General features: G+C 47.4%; 1 protein-coding gene across 1 annotated transcript in view; it reads right to left on the minus strand.

The window, feature by feature from the left end:
• The window catches only part of LOC120917699 (cholesteryl ester transfer protein), a 54825-nt gene extending 38098 nt beyond the window's left edge, over positions 1–16727 (minus strand). Inside the window, exons 1-3 of the mRNA XM_040329169.1 lie at positions 16539–16727; positions 12653–12767; positions 4292–4423 (exon numbers count right to left, since the gene is read on the minus strand). Coding sequence (XP_040185103.1) covers positions 4292–4423; positions 12653–12767; positions 16539–16662 — 371 coding nt within the window. The 5' untranslated portion in view covers positions 16663–16727. The remainder of the gene's footprint in view (positions 1–4291; positions 4424–12652; positions 12768–16538) is intronic.
• Between the last annotated feature and the right edge of the window lie 1355 nt (positions 16728–18082).

Below are 18082 nucleotides of genomic sequence, written 5' to 3' on the forward strand. Positions count from 1 at the left end.
CCTCACATCTCATATTTAGACTAATTTTTCAAATGACAAAAAAAAAAATGTTTCTTTAAGAGGCTGGGCGGGACTGACGTTTTGACGTCACTTCCGCCCAGCAGAGCTATGGGGACGGCCGAAGGAGATTTTTCCTTCAGTCGTGTCCCCTGTCAGCAGCCGAGCGCACCCGATCTCCTCCGCCGCTACCGACGGCTCCGGCGGAGGGCGCAGGAGAGCGGCGGGAGGGGGGGGGCCCTCTCCCGCCACCGATAACGGCGATCTTGCGGCGAATCCGCCGCAAAGACCGCCGTTATCGTGTACAGGACCGCTCACACTAAAGATGGATACCTCGGTTGTGGCAGCAGCTGCTGCCGTTACCGAGATACCCATCTTTAAAAAGAGGACGTACATCGTCGTGCGCAGGTCTGGAAGTGGTTAAATACAGATCGCATAACAGAAACAATTAAATCACATATAAAACATTCATAGCCCATTCAGTATCATTTTCCTTGAAAAATAAAATTATAATTTTTTGGGGAGAGAAAATAGAAGATTCAGAAGCCTTTCAAATTTTAATTACTTCCTTGCCTCCTTGCTCAGTAGATCCACCGGGCCAGATTCAGGTACATCTGCGGCGGCGTAACGTATCGCATTTACGTTAAGCCGCCGCAAGTTTTACGGGCAAGTGCTTGATTCACAAAGCACTTGCCTGGAAAGTTGCGGCGGCGTAGTGTAAATTCCACCCGCCTAATTCAAATGATCCGGGTAGGGGGCGTGGATCATTTAAATTAGGCGCGTTCCCACGCCGATCGTACTGCGCATGCGCCGTCCCTAAAATTTCCCGACATGCATTGCGGTAAATGACGTCGCAAGGACGTCATTGGTTTCGACGTTAACGTAAATGGCGTCCAGCGGCATTCACGGACGACTTACGCAAACGACGTAAAATTTTCAAATTGCAACGGGGGAACGACGGCCATACTTAAAGCGGTGGTTCACCCTCAGTAACAACATTATAGCATTAAATTCAGCATAGTAGCGCGAGCTACAGTAAGCCTTTATTTTTTTTTTTTTGCCCCGTACTCACTGTGTAATCCTATAGTGAAGATGGGCGTTCCTATCCAGAGGCAAGATGATTGACGGCCGGCTATGGCACGTCACACTCCCCGAAGATAGCCGGAGTAGGTCTCGGCTCTTCCCGGCGCTATACGGCGCCTGCGCACAGACATCGGAGCTGACTGCGCAGGCGCCGTGAAGAGCAAACACCTATTTCGGCTATTTCCGTGAAGCGTGACGCGCCATAGCCGGCCGTCAATCACGAGCCCTCTGAATAGGAACGCCCATTCCCCGGAAACTTTAAAACGCGATTACAGAGTGAGTACGGCGCCAAAAAAAAATATAAAGGCATACTGTAGCTCACGCTACTATGCTGAATAAGATGCTAGAAAAAAAAAATGTTTTAGGGAGAACCCCCGTTTTAACATGGATACGCCACCTAGGGGGCATGTTTATCTTTACGCCGCGTATCTCTTACGGAAACGACGTAAATTTACTACGACGGGCAAGCGTACGTTCGTGAATCGGCGTAACGACTCATTTGCATATTCTACGCCGACCGCAATGGAAGCGCCACCTAGCGGTCAGCGTAAATATTGCACCCTAAGATACGACGGCGCTGGCCGTGGTATCTTAGGCATGTTTACGTGTATGTCAGTTTGAGAATACACTTAAACATACGACGGGCTTAGATTCGGAGTTACGTCGGCGTATCTACTGATACGCCGGCGTAACTCTATGTGAATCTGGCCCACCCACTTTATTTATCCTGGTGACTGCTGTCCCTGAGACAAAAAGTGATACAAATTCCAAAATGGTACACTTGTCAAGGGAGCAAGAGGTAAGGACAGGACTAGATTTTACTTTGGGCTACCTGGACCATGGCCTAGGGCGGCCATTTGCGGCCCAAGCCAATAATTTGCTTGTCTTTTGTTAACAGTCCTTTTGTCGCTGCTACTCAAGCCTTCCACCTCATTGTACAATGGCAGCAAATGACATGCACGGTGTATATCTAGGGTGTGGGGCGAGACGTGTATGCTGGGAAGCTATGTATGATAGCTATGCAGTGTGAGTTATGGCTCCTGCTGCTATCTAATCATTTCAGGTGTGTTGGATAGCATGTCCCCTGCTGTGTGCTGTGATTCCTCCCACTGACCCACACATAACTATTGTGTGCTGTAGTTAATGCTGTATCCTGGCCTAGGCCAACAAGGCCCAGGCCTAGGGCAGCACTTTGCAGGGGGTGCAGCACGGAAAGAGTCCCCGCCGGCTTCTGCTACACTGTTAGTGTAACGCAAGCTGCTTCTAATTTTGACTGTCCTATCATCCTGGACCACAAACCTTCCTCAATGTCCTATATGTTTTCTGCTGCACCATTAGAATGGTTATATCTTCTTAGTCCTCTCCATAAAATTATCAGAAATTTGTGCTTAAAGTAGAACTATAGGCAACACTTGTTTTTTTCATTTTGGATAGAGTAAGGGAGGGTTATAGCCCCTGTCAGTTTATTTTTTATCATCCCTGTCCCATTGCAGAGATTTCCCTTCACTTCCTGCCCCATAGCCAAACAGGAAGTGAGAGGAAATCCATGTAAATTAAGGGAATCCATTACCCCCCCCCCCCCCAGGCCCTAAGAACTAGTCTTCCCACTCGAAAATGTCAGGGCGGATCTTAAACAGAAAGGGGTGTGGCCTTGATGGGAAGGGGTGGGTCATATTTAAATTAGGGGTGCACGAGTTTAGTCAGGCCTAAGGCAGCACAAAACTTAAATACACTACTGGCTGTAGTACGGTGGTGATCAGTAGAAGGGACCATAATACGTGGTGGGGGACATGCTGTTTGACACAGCCGTACATTTCTGTCTACACCTGTCAGACGGGTTCTGTTTCTTTTACTGGCTGCCCATGTTTCATTTTTTTCACCGAGGCAACATAGTCACTTTTAAATTCATATGAAAATGCTCTCATAGAAGCTCTACTAAAAAAACTGATTCAAAATGTTCTGCAGTGGTGTTTTTAGGTTTTGTTCTTATCATAGGCCTGACTAATTTAAATATGACTTACCCCTTCCTGACAAGGCCACACCCCTTCCTTTTTAAGACCCGCCCTGTCATCTTCATGGGACGCCGTGGGAAGAAGACAGAGGAACACCGTGGCAAGAAGACAGAGGGACACCGTGGCAAGAAGACAGAGGGACGCCGTGGCAAGAAGACAGAGGGACGCCGTGGGAAGAAGACAGAGGGACGCCGTGGGAAGAAGACAGAGGGACACCGTGGGAAGAAGACAGAGGGACACCGTGGGAAGAAGACAGAGGGACACCGTGGGAAGAAGACAGAGGGACACCGTGGGAAGAAGACAGAGGGACGCTGTGGGAAGAAGACAGAGGGACGCCGTGGGAAGAAGACAGAGGGACGCCGTGGGAAGAAGACAGAGGGACACCATGGGAGGAAAAGAGGGACGCCGTAGGAGGAGGACAGAGAGGGATGCCGTGGGAAGAGGACAGAGGGACACTGTGGGAAGAAGACAGAGGGACACTATGGGAAGAAGACAGAGGGAAACAGTGGGAAGAGGACAGAGGGACACCGTGGGAAGAGGACAGAGAAACACTGTGGGAAGAGGACAGAGGGACACTGTGGAAAGAGGACAGAGGGACACTGTGGAAAGAGGCCAGAGGGACACCATGGGAAGAGGACAGAGGGACACTGTGGAAAGAGGACAGAGGGACACTGTGGAAAGAGGACAGAGGGACACTGTGGGAAGAGGACAGAGGGACGCCGTGGGAAGAGGACAGAGGGACGCCGTGGGAAGAGGACAGAGGGACACTGTGGGAAGAGGACAGAGGGACACTGTGGGAAGAGGACAGAGGGACACCGTGGGAAGAGGACAGAGGCACACCGTGGGAAGAGGACAGAGGGACAATTGAGAAGGGATAGAGGAACTTTGTTCTGAATGAGGGACGGTCCCTTGAAATTAGAGACACTTGGGAGCTATGGACTATATAAATCAGACAAAAAATGAGGGACAATTGAGGAGGAAAAAGGGACTCTGTTCCGAATGATAGACAGTCCCTCGAAATCAGGGACAGTTGGGAGCTATGGTTCTGCACTGCAACCCTGTCTTGTTAGCAAAGCCTCAGTGGTGAACAACAGAGTAAGGCATAGTTTATTTTTCAACCAAGTATATCATATCACACTATGTGATAATAAAATAATAACATGTGCATGGTTATTTTAATATACAACATAAACACTTACAACCAGGCCCCATATCCATAATGGAGAACTCCTTTAAAAGTTGCGCTAACATTTTTGATCGCGATGTCCACTGCCTCATCACTCTTCAGCTCCACCTCACTGTTCTCAATGGACAGATCGTTGACCTGGATACTGGATCAAATGTATATCAGTCAGTATTAGGCACCCAGAGTCTGCATGACCATCACAATCAGTCATAGCCATTGCTAAGCCAACACTTAAAAAAAGGGAATAGGCTGTTTTTAAAAGTTGTTCTTGTGACCTTCAGATTGAAAGAAATAGGCAATTACAAAATGAGATCACTATTGGTGCACGTCCCCCTGACATGTTTCGTCCCCCTCACCTCTGTGAACGAGCGTCAGTGAGTGGGACGAAACATGTCAGGGGGCGTGGCTGGAGCGACACTGGCTGAGGCCACATTCATCAACATTATTAATTTACAAATCTTTTTGTAAAAAAGCCTATATGTGTGTTGTCTCCTAGCCTCCATTGGGATCCATTTCGGAAAGCTTGCATTTTCTCCCTGCATGTCACAGATGAGTATATCTGAATCACAACAAGAAAAGCTCAGCTATAATGAGGCATTGAGAGTCGTCTATGCTCTCCACGTGTAAGCTGTGCTGCAATAAAAAAAATGCATGACAGACACCACATAGTTTATGAAGGCGTTAGGCAGAGGATAGCTTTTTATCTTGCAAGAGGTGTAACGTAAAGTGTAAATCACTCATATATATTGTAGTTAGCAGTCTATCATTTTTAAAATACATCAGAGTTTACCACAGCTCTAATCTTTTGGTGCTCTGGGGGGTAATACAGTCACTTAACATGTCATAGGCACTCGTCAAGAGAATGGAGGAGGGGAAACCCTTCATTCTTCTGCCTGTCCTCCATTCATGGAACGCTTTTCATTGATGGAAGCAGTGGCAGCCCATCCATGCGCCGCCCCCCCCCCCCATCCATGCGTCCAGCCCCCTAATCTACATGCAGGGTGCAAGACGCATGGATTCCAATGGGGGGGGTGGTTTGAAGCACACGATTAGAGCAAAAAGGCTCTAATAGGCTTCAAAAAAGGGTGGGCTCGGGGCGCAGAGCCCACCCAGTTGTGTAACAATAGCAAATGAATGATCGCTATTGTCACACTGATCCTCCTCCTGGTCAATCGGGAAGCGGGTTCTGAGGCCATTTACCCGATTGGCTGAAAGGAAAGGTGATCCTATTGGACATCTAGGAGGAGGAGAGAAGAGATGCATGTCAAAAGCCACCGTGATGTAGAGGAGATGCAATGGGATCTGGCACCCCGCCTGCAACCTAGATGGGGTAAGTGCGGGGCTGGGTGACCGACAGAGCGAACGACCGCCAGTGGCTGACTAACTGACCCACGGGGGGGGGGGGGGTTTGCCGCCAGCCAACCGACCGTCCGGGGAAGGTGGCCGTTTGCAGATTACTGCTGTGGGTGTGCGGGGGGGGGGGGGGAATATCAGGTTTTAACTAGAAAGGGCGGTATCAGCACAAGGGACATGTCTCATTAAAGTACCATTCCCTGTGCTGATTTTTTTTCTCTAAGTTTTCACTAAACATAGGCTTTAATTATAATAGAATTCTTCCAACAAATTCAGTTTCTAGTGTCATGTCTCAAAGCGGATGTGCGCAGAAAAAAAAAATATTAAAAGCCAGCAGCTACAAATACTGCAGCTGCTGACTGTTAATATTAGGACACTTACCTGTCTTGGAGTCCAGCGTCGTCCGCAGCAGAGGACGAGCGATCACTCGTCACTCTGCTGCTCCCACCGCCATCATTGGTGAGGGAACCAGGAAGTGAAGCACTCCGGCTTCACTGCCCGGTTCCCTACGGCACATGCCTGCAGTCTACCCGCAGACTGTGTGGATGGAAGTGGGTGCAAATACCTGTCTTTTGTAAAAGGTGTCATTAAAATTATTTGTTGTCAGTTTTCATTGTGGCCACTAGATGTCAGTGCACATCACCTAACAAACAAATTCAAGTACTTACACTGCAAGTATTTAGCTGCATAAATGTATCTTTTATATTTACAGGAGATCAAATAAAGAAAAAAAAAAGCCCCTAGTCACACTGCTGCGACCTGTGATGACGAGATGGGGATCCCCCCCGCCTTCCGTCGCTCGCCTTGGCTCTCCCGTCCCACCGAGAGGCCCGTGCAACCAGCTGGCACATCCACCGGCTGGTCGAAGACCCGAACAAAGCCAATGCTTCGTTCTGGACTCGGATCTAGTAACCCGGAAGCGATGTGATGACATCACTTCCCGGATTACTGGCATCTTAAAGGTGCCAGTTCTAAGAAATAGAAAGTATTCAAAAACGCTGATCTTTCTTGACGCTTTAAGCTAGATTCAGGATGGCGAGCGCATACTTGCGGCGGCGTAGCTTATGGCATTTAGTTAGCGAGGGAAGTACATGATTCACAATGTACTTGCCTGCTAAGTTAAGGCTGAGTAGCCTAAAGCGGGCGGGCGTAAGGGCGCCTAATTCAAAATAGGCTGAGGGGGGCGTGTTTTATGTTAATTAGGCTTGACCCAACGTGATTGACGTTTTTTTGGTACTGCGCATGCGCCGTGCGCCTACATTTCCCAGTGTGCATTGCATTGCTAAGTCCGCCGCACGGGCCTATTGGTTTCGACGTGGACGTAAACAACGTAAATCCCTATTCACGGACGACTTACGCAAACAACGTAAAATTTCCGAATTTCGACGCGGGAACGGCGGCCATACTTGACATTACTATTCCATCTATTTGATGGAATAACTTTAGGCCGCTAATGCGTTACGTAAACGGCATATCTGTACTGCGTCGGCCGGGCGTACGTTCGTGAATAGGCGTATCTACTGATTTACATATTCGACGCCGACCAAAATGGTAGCGCCACCTATCGGTCAGCCTAAAGATTACACTTTAGGATACAAATATGTAAGACACTTACGCCGCTCGTATCTGAGCCTAATTTAAGCGTATCTGGTTACCAGAATACGCTTAAATTAGCGCGGGTGCACATTCAGACTTAGGCTGGCGTATCTTCTGATACGCCAGCCTAAGTCTCTCTGAATCTGGCTATTTGAATACTTTGAAGTGCAGAGGAGGGGTTTGGGGTCTTATAAAGAGTACCTGTCACAACAATAACGGTGATAAAAAACGGAAAATTGTATACTTACCTTTCCGTAATTTTCCTTTCCTGACGCATCTTCATGGCAGCACACACTGGGTTGTGACTCCGCCCCCACAACCTGACAGGATTGGTTAGCTATAAATTTGAAGGGGAGACACCCGGCATTATTCTCCGTAAATATCATCATTGAACAGTAGGGTGGGCAGCTGTGTGCTGCCATGAAAATGCGTCAGGAAAGGAAAATTACGGAAAGGTAAGTATACAATTTTCCGTTTTCCTGACGCATTCATGGCAGCACACACTGGGAAATAACTCGCCAGTCGGGAGGGTTCAATGCAAAAGTATTTTATTCCCTATAGAGCAGAAGAGTTGGCCCTGATGACAGATCTGCCAAATTCGGCCGTAGCCAAGAGAGCGGCGTCCACCCTGTAGTGGGAGATAAAGGTATGCCTGGAAGACCAGGTTGCTGCTCTGCATATAGTTTCTGCAGAAACACCACAATATGCTGCCCAAGAGGTTGCCACTGCCCTGGTTGAGTGTGCCCTGACGCCTTCCGGGATCTCCATCTGCTGAGTGGAATACGCTTTTCCAATAGCCCTGACCAGCCAAGAGGCGATGGTGCGGGAAGTGGCCGCCTGGCCTCGCCTGGCCCCGTGAGGTATAATCAAGAGAGCGTCTGTTGATCTGAGATGAGTAGTAGCCGACAGATATTTGGAAAGTGTAGATTTAATGTCCAAGGCATGAGGTTCGCCATTCTCGTTAGAAAGGCATGGTAAGACGATGTCCTGGCTGTAATGGAAGGCCGAAGTAACTTTGGGCAGGAAACGGTCTGACGGTCTCAGAATCACTCTGTCGGGATGAACAATCAGGTATGGCTCTTTAGACATGAGAGCTTGCAACTCCGACACTCTCCTCGCCGAGGCAATGGCAATGAGGAAGGATAACTTTAAGGTCAGATCCCATAGAGAAATCGAGTTGAGTGGGAAGAAGGGTGGATTGGAGAACGCCTCGAGGACCACCGAAAGATCCCAGGACGGGAAGGACGGTCTTCTGGGTGGTCTGATCTTTACGCATGCCTTCATGAACTGGATGATCAAAGGGTGCAAGGCCCACCTGGTGCCAGTTTTGGCGGACAGAGCGGAGATCTGTACCTTTAGGGTGCCTGAATTTAGTCCCTTGTCAATTCCCGTTTGCAGGAACTCCAGGATCTGGTAAGGATCGGGTGAGACGGGGTTCCAACCTTTGAGTTGCGCCAGCTGGGCGAATCTTTCCCAAATCCTGGTATAAATGGAATTCGTGGAGGATTTCCTGGCTTGCATTAAGGTTGTTATAACCGCTTGGGAACATCCTTGTTCCCTTAGTCTAGCCCTCTCAACCTCCAGGCTGTCAGGTGGAGCCTGTCTGGTGCTGGATGGGGAGACCGACCTTGGAGTAGGAGATCCGCCGTAACTGGAAGGTGGATTGGAGGTCGGGTATTGAGCTGTAGGAGCGTCGTAAACCACGGTCTCCTCGGCCAGAATGGTACCACTGTGATTACTGTGGCCGACGACCTTCGGAGTCGCGATAGAAACCTCGCTATTAGAGGAGTTGGGGGGAAGATGTACCCCAAATTGAAGTCCCATGGGTGAAGGAGGCAATCTGTCCCCTCCGCTGTTGGAAAGGGTACCCTGGAATGGAATCTCGAACACTTGGCATTCGCTGGTGTTGCTGCCAGGTCTATCTCCGGAATCCCCCAGGTTTCCGTTAGAACGGCGAACACCCGGGGGTTCAAGGACCACTCGTTGTTGGATAGAAGTTCTCTGCTCAGAAAGTCGGCTAGCGTATTCTGTGCTGCTGGGACATAGACTGCTCTCAGGTCCAGAAGATGTATCTGGGACCACTCCATTATGGGGCGAACTTCTTCCAGAAGAGTGAGGCTTCGGGTACCGCCTTGCCTCTGGATGTAGGCTACCGCCACCCTGTTGTCCAACCGAATTAGGACGCTCTTCCCCTGTAGAAGAGGCGCAAAGGCTAAGAGGGCCTGGAATGCCGCTCGGAGCTCCAGTATATTTGAGACTGTCCCCCGAGCAGGGAAGTGCCAGTGACCCTGGGCTGTCTGATCCAGATAGTGAGCCCCCCAACCTCTCTCGCTGACATCGGATGTTACTATCTCCGGTTCCAGAGGAGCTATGGGCCTGAATCTTCTGAGGTTGGAAGGGCAAGTCCACCACAGAAGGGAGTGTCTTACATGACTGGGGATGCTGATGGGTTGGTGCATTGATGCTCTGTCCCAATGCCTGAGAAAGGTGTTCTGCAGGGTTCTCATGCGCCATTGGGACCATTGTACCATGGGTATGGTGGATGACATCGAGCCCAGCATACTGAGGCAGGTTCTGGAAGACGTGAGACTGGAGGACAATAGATTCCGCACTTTCTGGACTAAGGGATTCACCTTCTCTAAGGGCAGTTGTACCCTGTTCTGCTTCGTGTCCAATTCTGCCCCCAGGTAAACCATGGACTGTGATGGCTGAAGGCTGCTCTTTCGCCAGTTGATTAACCAGCCAAACTTTTGGAGGGTCGAGATTAGGATCTCCCGCTGGAGGAGTAGAGTCTCCCGATCTGTAGCCAAGAGCAAGATATCGTCCAGGTAATGATGCACCCGCAGCCCCCTCTCTCTGAGGAATGCTATGAGGGGAAGCATAACCTTCGTGAACGTCCTGGGAGCCGAGGAGATCCCGAATGGTAGACATCGGAATTGGTAGTGATGTTGGCCGATGGAAAAGCGCAGGAACTTCTGGTATGCGGGGTGTATTGGCACATGGAGGTAGGCGTCTGACAGGTCGATCGACAGCATCCAGTCCCCGAGATTTACTGCCAGGAGGATGGACTGGAGACTCTCCATCTTGAAGGCCTCTATTTGAATCCTTCTGTTGAGCCGCTTGAGGTCCAGGACGGGCCGAAGGTCCCCTGATTTCTTTCGAACCAGAAAGAGAGGGGAATAAAATCCCCTGCCTCTTTGGTGCGAAGGAACTTCCACGATAGCTCTTTTCTGCAATAGTTCTAAAATGTATTGCATGAGCAGTTTCCTTTTGTCTAGGGAAGACGGTATTTTGGTGGGCTGAAAGGTAGCGTGAGGCAATACCCCTATAAAGTTCCATCTGTGGCCATGCTTTATTGTAGAAAGAGTCCAAGGGTCTTCTATGTAGTTCGACCATATTTGCGCAAAACTGCTGAGCCTGGCGCCCACCTGAGCTGGGTGGGCAGGCAAGACTTCAAAAAGACTTCTGCTGTTCCCCTGCAGTAGTGACCTTGGGCTTCTGCCCCCTCGTAAAGGGTGGGCGATTAGGTCTCCATTCTCTCCTGAACTCCTTACCGGGACGATAGGATCTGGCCTCCCTGTACCTCTCAGGCAGATTACGCCTGAAGGTAGGACCTTTCTGAGGCTTGGGTCTTCTGTCGGAGGGAATAAGCCCCGATTTTCCACCCGTGACCTTGGAGATTGCCGAATCCAATTTTGTGCCGAACAGGTTCGTGCCATCATATGGTATCCTGCACCAGTTTGCTTTTGAAGCCGCGTCAGCGACCCAAGGTTTTAACCATAAGGCTCTGCGGGCCATGACTGAGGCCAACATGGACCTGGCCGAGGAACGGATGATATCCACCGAGGCCCCCGCCATAAAGTCACCGGCTAGCCTGATCTCCTGCAAGGAGGATATGACATCCCCTCGATCAGCACCTTCTAGGAGAACCTTCTCAGCATTGGCTGCCCACGCGGAAATGGCCTTGGCGACAGCTGCCGTAGCAATAGCTGGTCTACATGCGCCCCCCGAGGTGGAGTAAGCCTTCTTTAATTCCAGGTCGATCTTACGGTCGAGAACATCCCGGAATGATACTGCGTCCTGGAAGGGAGCAGAAGATGGTTAAAAATAAGGAATAATAAAAAAAGAAAGGAGAGCCTAGAAGGGGAGAGGTAAATCAGTACCTGGGCAAAAAACCCCGTGTGTTTTGGGCAAAGCAGCAGCTTCAGGGAGGAAAAGGAATTTTGAGCCTTTTTAAATTCGGCGCCGCCGTCGCGGCGCCGATGACGCATTCGCGCATGCGCAGTAGCGTCCCGCGCGTCCCGGCGCCATCTTGGATGAGGGCGAGGAGACCGCCGGCGTCATCACTATGCTGCGCGCATGCGCCGTACGCCCGGGAGACGCGGCGGGGCTATGGAGGACTATATGGCTCAGAGAGCCTGCTGCCTGAAGGGGGAAAAGGACCCAGGCAAGGTAAAATGATTTGAGCAAGAGAGCCAATGTAATAAGGACACAGTAAAGGGCATACAACACTGCTATAGTACTGAAATAAAAACGGAACAGTAAGGGTAAATTTGAAAGCATAAAAACGGGGAAGAAACACCCAGGAAGTAGAGAGGGAGCCACACTTGCCTATTTAAGCTTATTTAAAGCTTGTACATATGCCAGGAATCTGTGCCGGGATTAACCCCTGAGACCACCAGAGCGGGGTTCCCCCTATAAAGCTCTATTAGAGACTGTACAAGGGGGACTTCCAAACAGGAGAGGCTGAACCTGCTGGGGTGATAGCGGTAGGAGACAAGCTGTACGTCCACGTCCTGTCAGGTGAGGATAAAAAAAGAGAATAATGCCGGGTGTCTCCCCTTCAAATTTATAGCTAACCAATCCTGTCAGGTTGTGGGGGCGGAGTCACAACCCAGTGTGTGCTGCCATGAATGCGTCAGGAAAATTTTTTTTTTTTTTAAATGTACAGAATATCGGCAGACAATATCGGCTATTGGCCTGAGAGGTGGCCAAAATATGGGTATCGTATCAGCACCGGAAAAACAATATCGGTCGATCCCTAACTGTTACATCATCTTTTGCCAGCCAATCAAGCGGCCAAAGACTGGCAACCCGAAGAAGCTGGGGAAAAATTGTTCCTTTACAACCCCTTTAAGGCTCGTACACACAATATGAAAATTGGAAGCAAAATTTCCTCCAACGAACGATCTGACGATTTTTGGATCGTTAGTACGGTGCTTTTCGACAGCCGATTGCAAAAAGCTAGATGTGCAGACTATAACATTTTTGTCGCACATAAACTCAACGTCCGCTTTTCGTTTAATTAGTACGGTTTTTGTTGGGGGAAGCAGCACTCGAGAAGAGCTTAGAGCGCCGTCATGCGCAAACGGTTGGCACTATATAAATCCTGTATAATAATAATAATTAGCCCTGGTGTCCTTACTTGGTTAGACCATAGTTGACTCCCCCAAGGAAGCGGACAGCCTTCTCTCCGGTGATGTTTGGGAACGTTGCATGTCTAAAGGCAGCCTGGATTACTTCTGTAGTCTTCTCATTCACTAAAAGCACAAAGATGTAGAAGGTGTTCCAAATATGAAAACAGTATTTAACCACTTAAGCCCCCGACCAATATGCTGCTAAATGCCCAAAGACGTTTTTACAATTCGGCACTGCGTCGCTTTAACAGACAATTGCGCGGTCGTGCGATGTGGCTCCCAAACAAAATTGGCGTCCTTTTTTCCCCACAAATAGAGCTTTCTTTTGGTGGTATTTGATCACCTCTGCGTTTTTTATTTTTTGAGCTATAAACAAAAATAGATCGACAATTTTTAAAAAAATTCAATATTTTTTTACTTTTTGCTATAATAAATATCCCCCAAAAACATATATAAAAAATGTTTTTTCCTCAGTTTAGGCCGATACGTATTCTTCTACCTAATTTTGGTAAAAAAAATCGCAATAAGCGTTTATCGATTGGTTTGCGCAAAATTTATAGCTTTTACAAAATAGGGGATAGTTTTATTTATTTTCTTTTTTTACTACTAATGGCGGCGATCAGCGATTTTTTTTCGTGACTGCGACATTATGGCGGACACTTCGGACAATTTTGACACATTTTTGGGACCATTGTCATTTTCACAGCAAAAAATGCATTTAAATTGCATTGTTTATTGTGAAAATGACAGTTGCAGTTTGGGAGTTAACCACAGGGGGTTCACCTAGTGTGTGTTTACAACTGTAGGGGGGTGTGGCTGTAGGTCTGACGTCATCGATCGAGTCTCCCTATAAAAGGGATCACTCGATCGATGCAGCCGCCACAGTGAAGCACGGGGAAGCCGTGTTTACACCGGACCCCCGACCCGCGGAAAGGCTGGGACGTACATATGCCTGTACGTGCCATTCTGTGGACGTACATATACATGCGGCTGTCGTTAAGCGGTTAAATGTCACTTTATAACTTAAATACATGAATGTATTCAATGTTATTGCGCTGCGCTTTTAATTTTTTAATTACTCTACCGGAATTTTGGTTGCTCGACCCCAAATGGATAGCTGCTTAAATTTTTCTGTTTGTCTAATTTTGCACTGATTGATTATTTTTACAATCCTAACACTTAAGCTGCCTTTATCCAATATTACCTACCTCTTAGGCCTCATGCACGCTGGACGTTTTTACAGCTGCTGTTTTTGGCTTCAGACATTTTTTTTTGTACAGTCAAACTCTCCAGCAAGTTATACTATTAGGTAGATTCAGCAAGAGTTAGGCCGTCCTACCTTAGATTGCAATATTTTGGATGGTCGCTAGGTGGCGCTTCCATTGCGGTCGGCGTAGAATATGTAAATGAGTAGATACGCCGATTCACGAACGTACGCCCGGCCGACGCAGTACTTTTACGCCGTTTACGTAAGAGATAGGCCGCGTAAAGTTAGAGCTAGGCCCTATTGGAATAGTAATGTCAAGTATGGCCGTCTTTCCCGCATCCATATTCAAATTTTTTACGTCGTTTGCGTAAGTCGTCCGTGAATCGGGATTTACGTCGCTTACATCCACGTCAAAATCAATAGGCCCGTGCGGCGTACTTAGCCGCAATGCACACTGGGAAATGTAGGCGCCCGGCGCATGCGCAGTAAAAAAAAAACTAAAAAACGTGAGGTCAAGCCTCATTAACATAAAACACGCCCCCCTCAAACACATTTGAATTAGGCGCCCTTACGCCCGCCGATTTAGGCTACGCCGCCGTAACTTAGCAGGTAAGTACATTGTGAATCATGTACTTGCCTAGCTAACTTATGGCGGCGTAGCTTAAATGCCTTAAGCTACGCCGCCGCAAAGTTACGCGAACGTACCTGAATCTAGCTATTTGTATGCTTATCTAATATTGTTTTATAGGCTACAAATTCCACGTCATAAAAGTTTTGGTACTTTACATTTGCGGTTTCTATTATAGAAGAAATGGTACTTCCCAGGAACGCTAGGCTTGAATGCATCTTTGGGGAATTTCTTACGTTTCTGTGTTATATCATCAACATTACTACAAAATCACTGTAATTAGTGAGTTTTAGAGCCCTTTCACACCGTGCTGCCCATAGTGTTGGCGATAAAACGCCGCCATTTTTACTGTCGACGCTATGGGCGGATTTGCGGCGCATTTTGGCCACTACCGGGGCGCATTTACCACCCCGCTAGCGACCAAGAATGGGTTAAAACTGCACGCAACCAGCGCATTGCCAGTGGTATACCCGCACTGTCCCATTGATTTCAATGGGCAGGAGCGGTAAACACACCACAACAGAGATTCGCATCATGGATGTGCAGCCGACAAATCTGCAGGAACTGTGTGATGCTATCAGGTCACTATGGACCAAAGTCTCTGAGGCATGTTCAACACCTTGCTGAATCTATGCCATGAAGAATTAAGGCTGTTCTGAAGGCAAAAGGGGGTCCAACCCGGTACTAGCAAGGTGTACCTAATAAAGCGACCGGTGAGTGTATATTTATAGTTAAAGTACTATCTCTGGTTTCATTTTATGCAGTAGATGTTTTGCTTTCCCCAACTTTTATTAACCACTTCCCGACCGCCGCATGTATATGTACGTCGGCAGAATGGCACGTACAGGTACATTGGCGTACCTGTACGTCCCTGCCTAGACGTGGGTCGGGGGTCCGAACGGGACCCCCCCCCCCGCTACATGCGGCGGTCGAATTCCCGCGGGGAGCGACCCGGGACGACGGCGCGGTAATTCGTTTACAGCCACTCCGTCGCGATCGCTCCCCGGAGCTGAAGAACGGGGAGAGCCGTATGTAAACACAGCTTCCCCGTGCTTCACTGTGGCGGCTGCATCGATCGAGTGATCCCTTTTATAGGGAGACTCGATCGATGACGTCAGCCCTACAGCCACACCCCCCTACAGTTGTAAACACACACTAGGTGAACACTAAATCCTACAGCGCCCCCTGTGGTTAACTCCCAAACTGCAACTGTCATTTTCACAATAAACAATGCAATTTAAATGCATTTTTTCCTGTGAAAATGACAATGGTCCCAAAAATGTGCCAAAATTGTCCGAAGTGTCCGCCATAATGTCGCAGTCACGAAAAAAAATCGCTGATCGCCGCCATTAGTAGTAAAAAAAAAAATAATAAAACTATCCCCTATTTTGTAAACGCTATAAATTTTGCGCAAACCAATCGATAAACGCTTATTGCGATTTTTTTTTACCAAAAATAGGTAGAAGAATACGTATCGGCCTAAACTGAGGAAAAAAACATTTTTATATATGTTTTTGGGGGATATTTATTATAGCAAAAACTAAAAAATATTGCATTCTTTTCAAAATTGTCGCTCTATTTTTGTTTATAGCGCAAAAAAAAAAACCCGCAGAGGTGATCAAATACCACTAAAAGAAAGCTCTAATTGTGGGGAAAAAAGGACGCCAATTTTGTTTGGGAGCCACGTCGCACGACCGCGCAATTGTCTGTTAAAGCGACTCAGTGCCAAATTGTAAAAGCCCCTTGGATCATTTAGCAGCATATTGGTCCGGTCCTTAAGTGGTTAATGGGAAACAGGCCGCAATAAAAACCTGATAGGCATTCAAGCTCCCTCCACTCTATTTTAAAACTGTAAAAAGTTTTTCCTTTAGCGATACTTTAAGTTACTTTATAAAGCAGAATAATCTACCCCCTGGAAGATTAGCAGAGATACTTTGATTGCCAGCACAAAATAAGCAGTGCATTAACATTTATATCTATAAACAATGCTAAGCTATTACAAGCAGAGCCGTTATAAGTAAGGATGGAAAATCTCGTCAGAGATGAGGCAAGTACTTACACACCAAGGCGGCCGGCTTCGTCAACCTGCAGACTATCCCGGTCTCTAGAGGGGATGATGGCTCAAACTCGCAGGATGATGAAACTCTCAGAAAGCAGGCTGACAACGCAAGAAGAAGCCACATTGTACCAACCGCTCAGCACTCAGTCACCAGAGATCTAGTAAGTTGTGCGATTTGCGTTCCCTAAAATCCACAAGATGAGTACAGGAAACCGCACAATCCCGACACATCCTGTCTTTCCTTCTTAGTGTAAAAAAGAGGCACTGTGCTTATCTTTTCTCACAATAGCTGGAAACGGGCCCCAAAAAGACGATCAATCAATATATTACTCTTCTGCCCTGTTCACTAAAGGTTAGCAGCCTAACAAAATGAAAATCAGATTCTGGGAATACAGCACTTCCAAGAATTGGGTGCTCTTCAGAGTTTACTTAGAGCCATCTCTTAATACTCTGTATGGCCAAATTCTCATCAAATAAGATTAAAGGAGGAATATAGCCAACATTTCTTTTGGCTGTACTTCTAGGAATTACATAAGGGCAGTTCATTTTGCCCAACTGTGACCCGTTTTTAGCAGAGATCACAGATTCGGTCCAAGCTCTAAGAAAAAACAACTCAGGACCATAAAGGTTGGGATCCACCCAGATACCCGGACCATAAGCTGGCTCAGCCTCTCAGCAAGCCTGAGCCAGTCTCTCCTGCCACCTCCACAGCCCAGCACTCCAGACTGACAAGTCACCATCTCTCTGCAGCCTGTAGACCAAGAACTGAGCGATGTTTGATTGTTCAGTTCCCCGTCTTAGGACTAGCGGGGGGGACTGATGCTGCACCTACCTAGGTGAGTATAAAAAATGTTTTTTTTTTACCTAAACTCATACTTCTCTTTTAATGCTACAACAAAGTATTATGCAACATATCAAATAGCTAAATAAGGACCTGATTGACATTTAACCACTTAAGCCCCGGACCAAAATGCAGCAAAAAGACGAGGCCAGGTTTTGCGTTTCGGCAATGCGTCGCTTTAACAGACAATTGCGCGGTCGTGCGACGTGGCTCCCAAACAAAATTGACGTCCTTTTTTTCCCACAAATAGAGCTTTCTTTTGGTGATATTTGATCACCTCTGCGGTTTTTATTTTTTGCGCTATAAACAAAAATAGAGCGACAGTTTTGAAAAAAATTAAATATTTTTTACCTTTTTCTATAATAAATATCCCCTAAAAATTATATAAAAAAAAAATGTTTTCCTCAGTTTAGGCCGATACGTATTCTTCTACATATTTTTGGTAAAAATCGCAATAAGCGTTTATCGGTTGGTTTGCGCAAAATTTATAGCGTTTACAAAATAGGGGATAGTTTTATTGCATTTTTATAATTTTTTTTTTTTTACTACTAATGGCGGCGATCAGCAATTTTTTTTCGTAACTGCGACATTATGGCGGACACTTCGGACAATTTTGACACATTTTTGGGACCATTGTCATTTTCACAGCAAAAAATGCATTTAAATTGCATTGTTTATTGTGAAAATGACAGTTGCAGTTTGG

This window comes from Rana temporaria, chromosome 11 (genome assembly GCF_905171775.1).
Source record: "Rana temporaria chromosome 11, aRanTem1.1, whole genome shotgun sequence".
NCBI lineage: Eukaryota > Metazoa > Chordata > Amphibia > Anura > Ranidae > Rana > Rana temporaria.